The sequence below is a fragment of the Heterodontus francisci genome, chromosome 4, assembly GCF_036365525.1.
Source record: "Heterodontus francisci isolate sHetFra1 chromosome 4, sHetFra1.hap1, whole genome shotgun sequence".
Classification (NCBI taxonomy): Eukaryota; Metazoa; Chordata; class Chondrichthyes; order Heterodontiformes; family Heterodontidae; genus Heterodontus; species Heterodontus francisci.
The window spans coordinates 203,668,103-203,685,418 of NC_090374.1; the positions used below are offsets into that span (position 1 = coordinate 203,668,103).

At 44.8% G+C, this 17,316-nt stretch overlaps 1 protein-coding gene across 2 annotated transcripts in view; it reads left to right on the top strand.

The window, feature by feature from the left end:
* LOC137369475 (SH2 domain-containing adapter protein B-like) overlaps positions 1 to 17,316 on the top strand; it is a 1,226,906-nt gene that overhangs the window by 172,706 nt on the left and 1,036,884 nt on the right. For both annotated transcript variants that reach the window (XM_068030757.1, XM_068030758.1), the window contains exon 3: positions 6,742 to 6,945. In XM_068030757.1, coding sequence (XP_067886858.1) covers positions 6,742 to 6,945 — 204 coding nt within the window. The remainder of the gene's footprint in view (positions 1 to 6,741; positions 6,946 to 17,316) is intronic.

Genomic DNA, 17,316 nt, shown 5'->3' on the forward strand with positions numbered 1-17,316 from the left:
AATTTATTGACCTGACAGCGCCACAGGCATTCCCGCTCACCTGCAAACGCTCACTGGTAAAGCCCGAAAGTGGGGCATCACATCGGGTTTCTGATCCACTGGCACTTTTCAGAATTTTAATTCCCCTGTCCGCATCAGAACCCATGCTCCTTGACAAATTAAAATTCTGCCCATTGTTCAATTCTGGGCACCATACATTAGAATGGATGTGAAATTTTATTTTGTTCTTTCACAGGATGTGGGCATTGCTGGGTAGGCCAGCATTTATTGCCCATCCCTAATTGCCCTTGAGAAGGTGGTGGCGAGCTGCCTTGAACTGCTGCAGTCCATGTGGTGTAGGTACACCCACAGTGCTGTTAGGGAGTTCCAGGATTTTGACCCAGGAACAGCGATTATAGTTCAAAGTCAGAATGGTGTTTGGCTTGGAAGGAAACTTGCAGATGGTGGCATTCCCATGCATCTGCTGCCCTTGTCCTTCTAGGTGGTAGAGGTTGTGGGTTTGGAAGGTGTTGTCGAAGGAGCCTTGGTGAGTTGCTACAGTGGTGGTGGAGGGAGTGAATGTTGAAGGTGATGGATGAGGTGCCAATCAAGCGGGCTGCTTTGTCCTGGATGGTGTCGAACTTCATGAGTATTGTTGGAGCTGCACCCATCCAGGTAGTTGGAAAAGATTCCATCACACTCCTGACTTGTGCTGTCAGGAGTCAGGAGGTGAGTTACTCACTGCAGAATTCCCAGCCTGTGACCTGCCACAGTATTTATGTGGCTGGTCGAGTTCAATTTCTTGTCCATAATAACTGCCAGGATGTCGGGGGATTCAGCAATGGTAATGCCATTGAATGTCAAGGGGAGATAGTTGGATTCTCTCTTGCTTGAGATGGTCAATGTCTGGCACTTGTGTGGCATGAATGTAACTTGCCACTATTAGCTTAAGCCTGAATGTTGTCCAGGTCTTGCTGCAAATGGACACTAACTGCTTCAGTATCTGAGGAGTCACAAATGGTGCTGAACATTGTGCAATCCTCAGCGAACATCCCCACTTCTGACCTTATGATGGGGCGGCACAGTAGCGCAGCGGTTAGCACCGCAGCCTCTCAGCTCCAGCAAACCAGATTCGTTTCTGGGTACTGCCTGTGCGGAGTTTGCAAGTTCTCCCTGTGACCGCGTGGGTTTTCGCCGGGTGCTCCGGTTTCCGCCCACAGCCAAAGACTTGCAGGTTGATAGGTAAATTGGCCATTGTAAATTGCCCCTAGTGTAGGTAGGTGGTAGGGAATATTACTGCAGGGTTAGTGTAAATGGGTGGTTGTTGGTCGGCACAGACTTGGTGGGCCGAAGGGCCTGTTTCAGTGCTGTATCTCTAAATAAATAAAATAAATAAATGGAGGGAAGGCCATTGATGAAGAGCTGAAGATGGTTGAGCCTAGGACACTACATGAACACATAGAAAATAGGAGCAGGAGTAGGCCATTCAGCCCTTCGAGCCTGCTCCACCAATCATTATGATTATAGCTGATCATCCAACTCAGTAACCTGTTCCCACTTTCGCTTCATACCCTTTGATTGCTTTCGCCCCAAGAGCTATATCTAACTCCTTGAAAACATACAATGTTTTGGCCTCAACTGCTTTCTGTGGTAGCATATTCCACAGGCTCATCACTCTCTGGGTGAAAAAATTTCTCCTCATCTCAGTCCTGAAAGGTTTACCCCGTATCCTTAGACTATGACCCCTGGTTCTGGATTCCCCCACCATCGGGAACATCCTTCCTGCATCTACCCTGTCAAGTCCTGTTAGAATTTTATAGGTTTCTGTGAGATCCCCCCTCACTCTTCTGAACTCCAGTGAATATAATCCTAACCGACTCAATCTCTCCTCATATGTCAGTCCTGCCATCCCAGGAATCAGTCTGGTAAACCTTCACTGCACTCCTTCCATAGCAAGAACATCCTTCCTCAGATAAGGAGACCAAAACTGCACACAATATTCCAAGTGTCGCCTCACCAAGGCCATGTATAATTGCAGCAAGTCATTCCTGCTCCTGTACTCGAATCCTCTTGCTATGAAGGCCGACTACCATTTGCCCTTTTTACCACCTGTTACACCTGCATGCTTACCTTCAGCGAATGGTGTAAGAGAATGTTGCATATTCCCCTCTCTGTTTTTAGCCATTCAGATAATAATCTGCCTTCCTGTTTTTGCTACCAAAGTGGATAACCTCACATTTATCCACATTATACTGCATCTGCCATGCATTTGCTCACTCACTCAACTTGTCCAAATCACCCTGAAGCCTCTCTGCATCCTCCTCACAACTCACTCTCCCACCCAGTTTTGTGTCATCTGCCAATTTGGAGATAATACATTTAGTTCCCTCCTCAAAATCATTAATCTATATTGTGAATAGCTGGGGTCCTAGCACTGATCCCTGCGGTACCCCACTAGTCACTGCCTGCCATTCAGAAAAAGACCCGTTTATTCCTACTCTTTGTTTCCTGTCTGCCAATCAATTTTCTATCCATCGCAATACATTACCCCCAATCCCATGCGCTTTAATTTTACATGTTAACCTCTTATGTGGGACTTTGTGAAAAGCCTTCTGAAAGTCCAAATAAACCACATCCACTGGCTCCCCCTCATCAATTCTCCTAGTTACATCCTCGAAGAATTCTAGTAGATTTGTCAAGCATGATTTCCCTTTTGTAAATCCATGCTGACTCTGTCCGATTCTACCACTGTTCTCCAAGTGCTCTGCTATAAAATCTTTGATAATGGATTCTAGAATTTTCCCCACTACCGACGTCAGGCTGACTGGTCTATAATTCCCTGCTTTCTCTCTACCTCCCTTTTTAAATAGTGGGGTTACATTAGCTACTCTCCAATCTGTAGGAACTGTTCCAGAGTCTATAGAATCTTGGAAGATGACCACCAATGCATCCACTATTTCTAGGGCCACTTCCTTAGGTAGTCTGGAATGTAGATTATCAGGCCCTGGCGATTTATCGGCCTTCAATCCTATCAATTTCCCCAACACCATTTCTCTACTAATACTGATTTCCATCAGTTCCGTCCTTTCACTAAACCCTGTGTTCCCCAACACTTCTGGTATGATATTTGTATTCTCCTTTGTGAAGACAGAACCAAAGAATGCATTTAGTTGGTCAGCCATTTCTTTGTTCCTCATAATAAATTCCCCTGTTTCTGACTGTAAGGGACCTACATTTGTCTTCACCAATCTTTTTCTCTTCACATACCTACAGAAACTTTTACAGTCAGTTTTTATGTTCCCCGCAAACTTACTCTCGTACTCTATTTTCCCCTTCTTAATCAATACCTTGGTCCTCCTTTGCTGAATTCTAAACTGCTCCCAATCCTCAGGTCTGTTGTTTTTTCTGGCGAATTTGTATGCCTCTTCCTTGGATCTAATGCTATCTCTAATTTCCCTTGTAAGCCATGGTTTGGCCACCTGTCCCGTTTTACTTTTGCGCCACACAGGAATAAACAATTGTTGCAGTTCATCCATGCGCTCTTTGAATGTTTGCCATTGCCTATCCACCATCATCCCTTTAAGTAACGTTTCCCAATCCATCATAGCCAACTCGTGCCTCATACCTTCGTAGTTTCCTTTATTAAGATTCAGGACCCTAGTCTCAGAATGAACTACGTCACTCTCCATCTTGATGAAGAATTCTGTCTTTTATCGTCACTCATCCCCAAGGGGTCTCACACAACTAGATTGTCAATTATTCCCCTCTCATTACACAATACCCAGTCTAGGATGGCCTTTTCTCGAGTTGGTTCCTCAATGTATTGTTCCACAAAACCATCCTGTATACCCTCCATGAATTCCTCCTCTATGGTATTGTGACTAATTTGATTTGCCCAATCTATATGCAGATCAAAGTCACCCATAATTACAGATGTTCCTTTGTCGCATGTGTCTCTAATTTCCTGTTTAATGCCATTCCCAACATCACCACTACATTTTGGGGGCCTATATACAACCCCACTAACGTTTTTTGCCCCTTAGTGTTTCTCAGCTCTACCCATACAAATTCCACATCATCAGAGCTAATATCCTTCCTCGCTTTTGCATTAATTTCCTCTTTAATCAGCAATGCAACTGCACTGCTTTTTTACTTTTTGTCTGTCCTTCCTAAATACTGAATACCCCTGGATGTTCATTTCCCATCCCTGGTCACCCCGCAGCCATGTCTCCGTAATCCCGACTGTATCATACCCGTTTACATCTATTTGCGCGATTAATTCATCCACTTTATTGTGAATGCTATGCGAATTAAGGCACAAATTCTTGAGGCCTGTCTTTTTAACATTACCTGTCCCCTTCCCACTATTTTCCACTGTGGCCCTGTTTGATTCTGGCCCTTGATTTCTCTGCCTATCACTTTTCTTATTCTCCTTACTGTCTTTTGTTCTTGTCCTTGATCCCCCTCCTCTTAATCCTTGGAAAGGTTCCCATCCCCCTGCCATTTTAGTTTAAACCCTCCCAACCACTCTAGCAAATATTCCCCCTCGGGGGAGTACTTCCCTGAGGAACTCATGCAGTATTGCCCTGGGACTGAGATGATTGGCCTTCAACAATCACAACCATCATCCTTTGTGCTAGGTATGACTCCAACCTGTGGAGAAGTTTCCTCCTGATTCCCATTTTCTCCAGTTTTGCTCGGGCTCCTTGATGCCATACCTGGTCAAATGCTGCCTTGTTGTCACTTCTTGAGTTCAGCTCTTTTGTCCATGTTTGGACCAAAGCTGTAATGAGATCAGGAGCTGAGTGGGCCTGGTAGGACCCAAACTGAGCATCAGTGAGCAGGTTATTGCTGAGTAAGTGTTGCTTGATAGCACTGTCAACGACACCTTCCATCACTTTGATGCTAGAAATCTGAAATGAAAACAGTAAATGCAGGAAACACTTCCTGTGCACCTAATGTTTTTGGGCCGTGATGCTAGTTCTGGTGTGAACAAGAAATGTTACAAGTCTCTCAAAGGCAACAGTTTTGTCATGGAACCTGTGTAGATCAAGCAGTATTTTAACTGCTGTGAGACAGATAAAAGAGTTTGACAGGTCTGGAGCAGAGCCAAAAAATATTCCTTGAAGGCTCAAAATGTGTAAATTTTTTTTTCTCTTAAATGTACGCGAGATCAATCTTGTCTTATGCAATAGATTAAAATGATTGGGGCACTCAAAAATTAGACACTGCCTTCAGGTATAACAGAATTATATTAAGGTTGATGTGTGTATAATGATTCAAACCTATGCAGTACAAACAATCTTTCCTTAACCACTTGGCATTTTTAATGGGTTCAAGTTTTTTTTAAAAGCTTTATTTTCATGCAGATAATCATTACAAATTCATACAAGAAATCTATCAAACATTTAACAACTAACTGTCAAGTCTAAACATATTAGGGGTAGTTTCATGAGGTGAGGTTTCTGACGTGGAGTCTCACTTGATGAGCATGTGGTTGGAGAATTGGCCAAATGGTTTTGTAAATTTTATATTTCCTTAGCACAGCTTTTACATGAGGGTGCATAAACTGACAACACAGTTGTTCATATTGATATACGTGTTTTACATGCTTCAGTGATCAGGCAGCCATGGAGGAGGATAGTTGGACATGGAGTCATCGAGTCATTTATGGAAACAAAGGAGGTCAGTCAGCCCATCGAGTCTATGCTGGCTCTCCACGGAGCTATGCTGTCAATCCCACTCTCCAACTCGATCCTTGTAGTCCTGCAAATCTACATCTCTCAGGTGGCCATCTAATTTCCTCTTGAAGTCATTGATCATCTTCACTTCCACAACCCTTATGGGCAGCGAGTTCCAGGTCATTACCACCCACAGCGTAAAAAAAAGTGCTTCCTCATATTCCCCCTGCATCTTTTGTCCAAAACTTTCAATCTGTGTCCCCTAGTCCTTGTTCCATTTGTTAATGGGAACAGTTTTTCTTGTCTAACTTATCTAAGCCTGTCATAATCTTGTACACTTCTATTAAATCTCCCCACAATTTCCTTTGTTCTAAGGAGAACAAACCCAGCTTTTCCAACCTAGCCTAGTAACTAAAATCCTCCATCCCTGGAACCATTTAAAATTTAAACCAGGCAGCTTGACTCTGATTGGTCAAGGCAATGCCTCTACCAATCAGAGTTCACTTGATAACCATTCAACACTCTCTTCTCATATAGTATAAGTTGTTGTTTTCCCTTACATTGGTTATTCTTGCGATTGGCCTGACGAGTGCAAGGTGAAAAGCTTCGACAACATGTCTCTATTTTCAGCAATACAAAAAGACAAATCCAGTTGGCCTCAGTGTGCTCAGGGTTTGCAGGAAGAAAATGAACCACAGTGGAATGTTACTCCATGATCCTGTTAGAATGGGCATTTGTATCAATGCCTGGTAAGACAGCGTCAGGTTTGGTTGTAATGCCTTATGAGAGAATGAGCAGCCTTTCAACACTTTCCAGACTCTCAAAGAATAGCCTTTTGGGTCAGATCTACCTCTCAGCAGGCATCATTGCTTTTAGCTGTAAAGGGGTAAGAGGAAAGTATCAAACTGGAAAAGGATGTAGCAATTTATTTTCTGTTTTCCTGATATTAATATTTTTACAACCTCAATTTATAGCAACCACATTAAATCATATGGACTTTAAACAGCATGCTTCATAGAATTTTTTTTTTCTTGACTGCTTTTCTTCTTTTGCACTCATGAGACTTACTTTTGTTTCCCAGAGATTCACAAGCAAGAGAGCCAGAAGAAAGAAATTCAGCTATATGACACACCCTGTGAACTTGAAGGGAGTGGTGTAGTTTCAGACACAGAGTGTGATGCTAGTTACCTAAGGGAAAGCAAGTTACCACAAGACGACACAAGGCCTGCAGAGGAATATGACCAACCATGGGAGTGGAATAAGGTTACAGTGCCAACCCTAGCAGGTACTTTTCTAATTTAATTTTAGATATGCAACTCAATGGGGGAAGTGCAGAGCATTTCACCATCAGTAGTTGCTAGTAATGTATTATCGAATCAGAATGATGTTACCATGCATCTTAGTGGAATGTTACTGTTTGCGCCCAGCCCCTTCAGAAGGTCGGAGAGTGGAATGCATCTAGCACTATGAAGTAAATGCATCTTTCATTGGGACCAGCAGGAATTGTTGTAGTCCCAATTCCAACTGGTGCTTGCATTCAGCAAGATCATGGGCTGGCAGCAAAGCTGTGTAAATTTACCAAACATTAAGACAACCACCATAGGTTTATCAGTATATTCATGTTCTAGTCAAAGCCTGCGTATACAATTGTACAACTTGAAATAAGTTTTTAAAAAAGTAATTAGAAATTGGGTGACCAGTTTTGTAGCTCCTATCAAGCACATGTTGAAAACATCAGTAATGGGGAAAATTCCTGCTCACTGCAAATATTCAGGCAAAGAACAGTATTGCTAAAGTGGCAAACTTTTAGACACGGGCACTCTTACTGATACATATTTGTTCAAATAGGTCTGTCATTTCCTTAATTAAAGGAGTGTAGTCTGTTGAGAAACAATGTCACCTCTGGTTCAGAAGATTTCTTAATTTGGGGGAATTTTTGGTACACAATGGACAACAGTGCTTTCATCTGGTCTTCTGGTTCCATACCTCAAACAACAGGGGCTTCACTTCAGCTGTTTTGACATCTGTTCTAAACAGAATCTAACCACTACAGTGCAGTATTGTAGTAAACATGTGAACGACATGGTTTACACTACCAGCTGAGAACCTGGTTAATGATCATGTCTCATTCTGTAGTGCCAGCTGGAAACTGGAATGAATATATTTCGTGCCACCAACTGCGACCAACAAATTATGTGCAACTCATTAGTCTGGTTTCTCCCAAGGAGAAACTAAAAGCACTTTCTTCTGAGTAGAGAAGAACACTCTCTGCTTGTTCAGTTCCTATGCACAAACCTCTTGGAATTACAGTTCACTGCTGCAAATCTGTAATGAGCAACCAATCTCTTTGCCCCCATCCCATACAAGAGGCTTATGTACTCTTAATATGTTCGTTTATCTTTAAAAGCATTCTAACCTTCTGTCCGTGGTGGTGTCCCTCATGCTGGGTCTCTGCTGTTTTGATTTATTCCTCCTAGATTTGTAAGATTTGCATCAATATTGTTACAGATCCAGAGAACTGCATTCAGTTCTGAGCACTGGACCACAAGAAGGATACATTGGTCGTGGAGATGCTGTAGCACAGATTCACCAGAATAATACTGGGCTAAAAGGGTTAAATTGTGAGAGCAGTTTACATCTACTTTGTTTGTATTCACTTGAATACTGAAAATTAAGGGGTGATTTAATTTAAGTGTTTCAGATGATTAAAAGGATTTGATTGGGTAGGTAGAGAAAAATTATTTCCTCTGGTGTTTGGTGGTGGTGTAACTAGTGAGGAGAAAAGCCTTACAATACAGTACGATATAGATGGGCTGGTAAGATGGGCAGAGCAGTGGCAAAGGGAATTTAATCCTGAGAAGTGTGAGATGATGCATTTTGGGAGGACTAACAAGGCAAGGGAATATACAATGGGTGGTAGGACCCTAGGAAGTACAGAGGTTCAGAGGGGCCTTGGTGTACTTGTCCATAGATCACTGAAGGCAGCAGTACAGGGAGATAAGGTGGTTAGGAAGGCTTATGGGATATTTGCCTTCATTAGCTGAGGCATAGAATATAAGAGCAGGGAGGTTATGATGGAGTTGTATAAAATGCTAGTTAGGCCACAACTGGAGTACTGTGTATAGTTCTGGTCGCCACACTATAAGAAGGATGTGATTGCACTGGAGAGGGTGCAGAGGAGACTCACCAGGATGTTGCCTGGGCTTTGAAGAGAGACTGGATAGGCTAGGGTTGTTTTCCTTCGAGCAGAGAAGGCCGAGGGGGGACCTGATGGAGGTATACAAAATTATGAGGGACATTGATCAGGTAGATAGGAAGAAACTTTTTCCCATAGCGGAGGTGTCAATAACCAGGGGGCATAGATTTATTGTAAGGGGCAGGAGGTTTAGAGGGGATTTGAGGAAAAACATTTTCACCCAGAGGTTGGTTGGAATCTGGAATGCAATGCCTGAAGAGGTGGTAGAGGCAGGAACCCTGACAACATTTAAGAAGTATTTAGATGAGCGCTTGAAACTCCATAACATACAGGACTACAGGCCAAGGGCTGGAAAATGGGATTAGAATAGATAGGTGCTTGATGGCCGGAACGGACACGATGGGCTGAAGGGCTGTTTCTGTGCTGTATAACTCTATGACTCTGTGGTGGTGAGATGCAGAACAAAACAGCATAACCGTAAAATTAGAGTTAAGCTGTTCAGAGGTGATATCATAGAGCACTTCTTCACACTAAGTGTCGTTGAAATCTCAAACTCCCTCCCCCAAAACATTGATGAGGTTTGTTTTTGGTTTTGGCATCCTTCCATCTACGAAAGATGATCGACACACAGCAAACAATCCGTTTAGGTTGGTGTCTTCTCTTGGTGCACCTCTGATGGCTGAGAATGCCAATCCTTGAGAGGCAGGTTCTGCTGCAAGTGCCACATGTGAAGCTGCCAAGTTACGCTGTGAGTTGTTGTTTTTGATGTTGGTGCCTGTTGCCAAGCTGCTGTAGCTACTGGTCATTGTGGTAGTGCACACCAGTCCACAGGAAGTGTCACCATTTCCCTCTTTCACCCGCTAGTGACTCCCATGTGTGTTAGGGCCTTCATGTCATGCTTACAAGCATCGATGCAGCTGAGCTTTGGGTGCCCCACTGGTCGGCTGGCCCCAGCCATCTCACTATACAGAAGGTCCTTGGGTATGCGACCATCTCATTCTGCGGACATGTCCGATCTGTTTGTGGTATATATTAATGATTTGGACTTAAATGTGGAAAGCATGATTGGGTAATTTGCTGATGCCACAAAAATTGGCCATGTAGTTAATAGTGAGGAGGAAAGCCGTGGACTCCAAAATTATATGAATGGTCTGGTTGAGCGGGCGGAAAAGTGGCAAATGGAATTCAATCCAGAGAAGTGTGAGGTGTTGCATTTGGGAAGGGCAAATAAAGTGAGGGAATAAACAATAAACGGGAGGATGTTGAGAGGGGTAGGAGAAGTGAGAGACCTTGGAGTGCATGTCCGGGTAGATAGAGTGGTGAAGAAGGCATAATAAAAACAAAAAATGCTGGAAATAGTCAGCAGTCTGGCAGCATCTGTGGAGGGAGAAACAGAGTTAACGTTTCAGGTCAGTGACCTTTCATCAGGACTGATGGAAGGTCACTGACCTGAAATATTAACTCTGCTTCTCTCCACAAATGCTGCCAGACCTGCTGAGTATTTCCAGCATTTTTTGTTTTTATTTCAGATTTCCAGCATCTGCAGTATTTTGCTTTTATTTTGGTGAAGAAGGCATATGGATTGCTTTCCTTTATTGCCCAAGGTATAGAGTACAAGCAGGGATGTGATGCTCGAACTGTATAGAACGTTGGTTAGGCCACAGCTGGAATATTGTGTGCAGTTCTGGTCACTACATTATAGGAAGGACATAATTGCTCTATCGAGAGAGAGTACAGAGGAGATTTACAAGAATGTTGCCAGGGCTTGAAGATTGCAGCTATGAGGAAAGATTGGATAGGCTAGGGTTGTTTTCCCTGGAACTGAGGAGGCTGAGGAGTGACTTGATTGAAGTGTACAAAAGTATGAGGGGTCTAGATAGAGTAGACCTGTCCCCTTGGTGGGGAGGTCAGCTACCAGGGGACACAGACTTAAGGTGATTGATGGAAGGATTAGAGGGGACATGAGGGGAAACTTTTTCACCCAGAGGGTAGTGGCTATCTGGAATTCGCTGCCAGGAATGGTGGTGGAGGCAGAGACACTCAATTCTTTTAAAAGGTACTTGGACATGTATCTGAAGTGCTGTAACCGGCAGGACTATGGACCAGGTGCTGGCAGGTGGGATTAGTTTGGGTGGCTAGTTTGTTGGGCCGGTGCGGACGCGATGGGCTGAATGGCCTCCTTCTGTGCTGTACCTTTTCAATGGTTCTATCACTATAACCGCCTCTGTTTGATTAGTGCCAATACACTTGGGAGCTCAGCCTTTGAGCGACTGCCACATTTGTGATTTTGTCTTGCCAGAATATATCCATAATGCGCCACAAACAGCGAAGATGGAAATTATTGAGCTGCTTTTCCTGGTCGCTGTAAGTTGCCCATGTTTCACAGCCATACAGCAAGGTGCTGAGAACACAGGCCTTATAAACCATCAGCTTGGTCCTAAGAATCAGCTTGGTGTTATTCCATACGCGTTTCGCAAGTCAGCCAAAGGTAGTAGCTGCTTTCCCTACGCGTGTGTCAAGCTCTGCATCACCGTGGACCCAAGATAGCAGAATTTGCTAACCACTTCCAGTGGGGTGGTGTTTAGTGTGATCAGGGGCAGAGATGCAATATCTTGTCCCATGACCATGGTTTTCTTGACGCTTATAGTCAAGGAGAACAAGTTACAGGCACGGGAGAGACAGTCCATATGTCTTTGGAGCTAAGTTTCTGTGTGAGCGACGAGCACAGCATCATCAGCATAGAGGAGTTTTCTGATCAGGACATGATGTGTTTTTGTCTTTGCTTTCAGCCTTGATAGATTGTAGAGCTTGCCATCTGACTGAGTGTGCAAGCAGACTCCTTCCACACCTGCAGGGAAGGTGAAGGTCAGGAGCATGGAAAAGATGATAAACTAGAGTTTGGCAAAGTTTATTGAGGGTTGCAGAAAGAAGGCAGGTAAATGGAGTTAGGATGCAGATCACCCATGATCGAACTGAATGGCAGACCATGCTCAATTGGCTGAACAGCCTATGTCCTATTTATGTAAGATTCCACTGACTAATGGTTCACTTGCCCTGCACAGCTATAACTGTCGGTACTCATGCATTGTATGAACAGCACAATGATTAGCTTGCTGGCTCCTTATGTTTTCCCCAACGCCGGCTTCTCCTGATTCAGACAGAATAGTGCCATTCTACAAAGCTGCAGTTTTATACAATAATAGGTAGTTGTGATTTTCTATATTGCTTGTTATTTCTCCATTTTGTGGACTTCACAAGAGATCTGGAAATGAGTGTGTGTTGCAGAACCCAAACTGAGTAGGCTATTGGTGACTATGTGTCACTTGATCGCACTGTTAATAACTCCTCCATCATTTTGCTGATGATTGGGATTAGCCTGATGGGGCAGTCATTGGCAATTTTGGATTTGTCCTTTTTATGAACACTATGTACTTGGGCAATTTTTCACATTGTTGGGTGAATGCCAGTTTTTTAGCTGTACTGGAACAGATTAGCTAAGGACCTCAAGGTCTTGAGCACTATAGCTGGGATTGTCAAGGCCCGTAGCCTCTGTCATCTCCACTGCACTTGGCCATTTCTTGATGTTGTGTGGAGTGAATCAAATTAGCTGAAGACTGGCATCTGTGATGGTGGGATCCTCAGGAACAGGGCCAGGAGGATCCATTCAACACTTCTGGCTGAAGATTGTTGTGCACTTTTCAACCTTGTCTTTTGTACTCACTATTGTCTGCAAAGTTGATTCAGACCACTGCTGGTACCGTAACATGTATTCTGGCTTTCTCCATGTTCTTAGCAAGTGCTGCATATATGTCTACACCTACATTCAAAATACCAAACTTTCCTATGCAAATTTCCAGTGGGAAACTGAAACTTCCCAATATGAACTGTGTCTTCGTGCCTCTTGAGCATGTACGGATCCATTTTTGCCTCATACATTGTTATCTTAATAGCTGAGTTTCTTCAAGTATGATTGCGTTCCATTGCTACAAATTGCTAATGTTTGATATCCAGCATCATGCAGATTAGTGAGTTTGTTTGGATTAGTGTTCATGGCCACCTGAGAGACAACGGGGATCGAGTCAGGGAGTGGGACTGACTGCGTAGCTCTGTGGAGAGCCAGCATGGACTTGACTGGCCAAATAGCCTCCTTCAGTGCCGTAAGTGACTCCATGTTCCTGGCCCCCTCATCTACATCCTGCTGCTCAGTGGCATTATCCAAAAACACAGCACCAGTTTCCACATGTACGCTGATGACCCCTCCATTATCTCTAAATTGTCATACTGCTTGTCCAACATCTACTACTAGATGAGCAGAAATATCCTCAACTAAATATAGGGGAAGACCAAAGCCATTGTATTTAGTCCTTGCCAATAATCCGTTCTCTAGCCACTGGCTCAATCCCTCTACCTGGCAACTGAGACTGAACCAGACTGTTCACAACCTCTAATACCACCTGTTTCTACCTCCAACAAATCTGCCCCTGCATCAACTCTCTGCTGCCAAAAACCTCATCCATGCCTTTGTGACTTTTTAACTTGAATACTGGGCGGCACAGTGGCGCAGTGGTTAGCACCGCAGCCTCACAACTCCAGCAACCCGGGTTCGGTTCTGGGTACTGCCTGTATAGAGTTTGCAAGTTCTCCCTGTGGCCGTGTGGGTTTCCACCGGGTGCTCCAGTTTCCTCCCACAGCCAAAGACTTGCAGGTTGATAGGTAAATTGGCCATTGTAAATTGCCCTTAGTGTAGGTAGATGGTAGGAGAATTGAGCGAAGGTGGGGATGTGGTAGGGAATATGCGATTAATGTAGGATTAGTATAATTGGGTGGTTGATGGTCGGCACAGACTCGGTGGGCCAAAAGGCCTGTTTCAGTGCTGTATCCCTCTATCCACTGCCAATACACGATTGGCCAAAATCGCACATTCTACTCTCCACAAACCTGAGGTCATCCAAAACTCTGTTCTCCCTATCCTAACTTGAACCAAATCCTGTTCGCCTATCACCCATTGCGCTCGCTGATCGACAGTGACTTCTGCTTAAGCAATGCTTCGATTTTAAAATTCTCATCCTTGTTTTTAAATCCTTCCATGGCCTCACCCCTATCTCTGTAATATTGTCTATCCCTACAACCCTCCAAGATATCTGCACTCATCCAAAGCTGGCCTGTTGAGTAACCCGATTTTAATTGCTCCAACATTGGCTCTACCTTCAGCAGTCAAGTCCCTAAACTCAGAAATTTCCTCCATTTATCCTCTGCATCTCTCTTTCCCTCTCTCCTGCTTCAAGGTGCTACTTAAAACCTACCTCTTTCACCAAGTTGTTGGCCATCTACCCTAATATCTCTTTATAGAGTTGTAGTTATTTACAGCACAGAAGGAAGCCATTAAGCCCATCGTATCTGCGCTGACAAAGAAACAGCCATCCAGCCTGATCTCACTTCCCAGCTCTTCGGCTGTAGCCTTGTAGGTTACGGCCCTTCAAGTGCATATGAATGGACTTTTTGCGATGATGACTTTCTACCTCTCCCACCATTTCAGGCAGTGAGTTCAGGACCACATCACCCTCTGGATGAAAAAACATTCTCCTCAATCCCCCTTTAATTCTTCCAACAATTACATTAAATCTATGCCCCCAGGTTATTGATCTCTCTGCTGAGAAATAGGACCACCTTCACTCTGTCTAGGCCCCTCATAATTTTATACACCTCAATTGAATCTCTTCTCAGCCACCTTTGTTTCAAAGAAATCAACCCCAATCTATCCAATCGTTCCTCATAACTAAAATTCACCACTTCTGACAGCATCCTTATAAATGTCCTTTGTCCCGTCTCCAATGCGATCACATCCTGTAATGATGAGAAATGTTGCAGAACTCTAGCTGTGACCTAACTAGTGTTTTATACAGTTCCAGCATAACAAGGGTAGGTGGTGGCGTAGTGGTATTATCACTGGACTAGTAACCCAGAGACCCAGGGTATTTCTCTGGGGACATGGGTTCGAATCCCACCACAGCAGAAGGTGGAATTTGAATTTAATTAATAAATCTGGAATTAAAAGCTAGTCTAATGATGGCCATGAAACCATTGTCGATTGTTGTAAAAACCCATCTGGTTCACTAATGTCCTTTAGGGAAGGAAATCTGCTGTCCTTACCTGGTCTGGCCTCCAGACCCACAGCAATGTGGTTAACGCTTACATGCCCTCTGAAATGGCCTAGCAAGCCACTCAGTTGTACCTAACCGCTACGAAGTCAATAAAAACGAATGAAACCGGACGGACCACCTGGCATCGATCGAGGCATCGGAAACGACAACGGCAAACCCAGCCCTGTCAACCCTGAAAAGTCCTCCTTACTAACATCTGGGGGCTTGAGGCCAAAGTTGGGAGAGCTGTCCCACAAACTAGTCAAGCACCAGCCTGACATAGTCATACTCATGGAATCATACCTTACAGACAGTGTCCCAGACACTGCCATCACCATCCCCGGGTATGTCCTGTCCCACCAGCAGGACAGACCCACCAGAGGTGGTGGCACAGTGGTATACAGTAGGGAGGAAGTTGCCCTGGGAGTCTTCAACATCAACTCCGGACCCCATGAAGTCTCATGGCATCAGATCAAACATGGTCAAGGTAACCTCCTACTGATTACCACCTACCGCCCTCCCTCAGCTGATGAGTCAGTACTCCACCATGTTGAACACCACTTTGAGGAAGCACTGAGGGTGGCAAGGGCACAAAATGTACTCTGAGTGGGGGACTTCAATGTCCATCACCGAGAGTGGCTCGGTAGCACCACTACTGACCGAGCTGGCCGAGTCCTAAAGGACATGGCTGCTAGACTGGGTCTGCGGCAGGTGGTGGGGGAACCAACACGAGGGAAAAACAGACTTGACTTCGTCCTCACCAATCTGCCTGCTGCGGATGCTTCTGTCTGTGACTATATTGGTAGGAGTGACCACCGCACAGTCCTTGTGGAGTCTAAGTCCCGTCTTCACATTGAGGATACCGTCCATCGTGTTGTGTGGTACTATCACCGTGCTAAATGGGATAAATTTCGAACAGATCTAGCAATGCAAAACTGGGCATCCATGAGGTGCTGTGGGCCATCAGCAGCAGCAGAATTGTACTCAACCACAATCTGTAACCTCATGGCCTGGCATATCCCCCACATTACCATCAAGCCATGAGACCAACCCTGGTTCAATGAAGAGTGCAGGAGGGCATGCCAGGAGCAGCACCAGGCATACCTCAAAATGAGGTGTCAACCTGGTGAAGCTACAACACAGGACTATCTGCGTGCCAAACTGCCGAAGCAGCATGCGATAGACAGAGCTAAGCGATCCCATAACCAACGGATCTGATCGAAACTCTGCAGTCCTGCCACATCCAGCCGTGAATGGTGGTGGACAATTAAACAACTAACTGGAGGAGGTGGCTCCACATATATCCCCATCCTCAATGATGGGGGAGCCCAGCACATCAGTGCGAAAGATAAGGCTGAAGCATTTGCAACAATCTTCAGCCAGAAGTGCCGAGGTGATGATCCATCTCGGCCTCTCCTGAAGTCCCCAGCATCACAGATGCCAGACTTGAGCCAATTTGATTCACTCCGCGTGATATCAAGAAATGACTGAAGGCACTGGATACTGCAAAAGCTATGGGCCCTGACAATATCCCGGCAATAGTACTGAAGACCTGTGCTCCAGAACTTGCCGCGCCCCTAGCCAAGCTGTTCCAGTACAGCTACAACACTGGCATCTATCCTGCAATGTGGAAAATTGCCCAGGTATGTCCTGTACACCAAAAGCAGGACAAGTGCAACCTGGCCAATTACCGCCCCATCAGCCTACTCGCAATCATCAGTAAAGTGATGGAAGGTGTCATCAACAGTGCCATCAAGCAGCACTTGCTTAGCAATAACCTGCCTAGTGATGCTAAGTTTGGGTTCCGCCAGGGCCACTCAGCTCCTGACCTCATTACAGCCTTGGTTCAAATATGGACAAAAGAGCTGAACTCAAGAGGTGAGGTGACAGTGACTGCCCTTGACATCAAGGCAGCATTTGACCGAGTATGGCATCAAGGAGCCCTAGCAAAACTGAGGTCAATGGGAATCAGGGGGAAAACCCTCCGCTGGCTGGAGTCATACCTCGCGCAAAGGAAGATGGTTGTGGTTGTTGGAGGTCAATCATCTGAGCTCCAGGACATCACTGCAGGAGTTCCTCAGGGTAGTGTCCTCGGCCCAACCATCTTCAGCTGCTTCATCAATGACCTTTCTTCAATCATAAGGTTAGAAGTGGGGATGTTCGCTGATGATTGCACAATGTTCACCATTCATGACTCCTCAGATACTGAAGCAGTCCGTGTATAAATGCAGCAAGACCTGGACAATATCCAGGCTTGGGCTGATAAGTGGCAAGTAACATTTGTGCCTCACAAGTGCCAAGCAATGACCATCTCCAACAA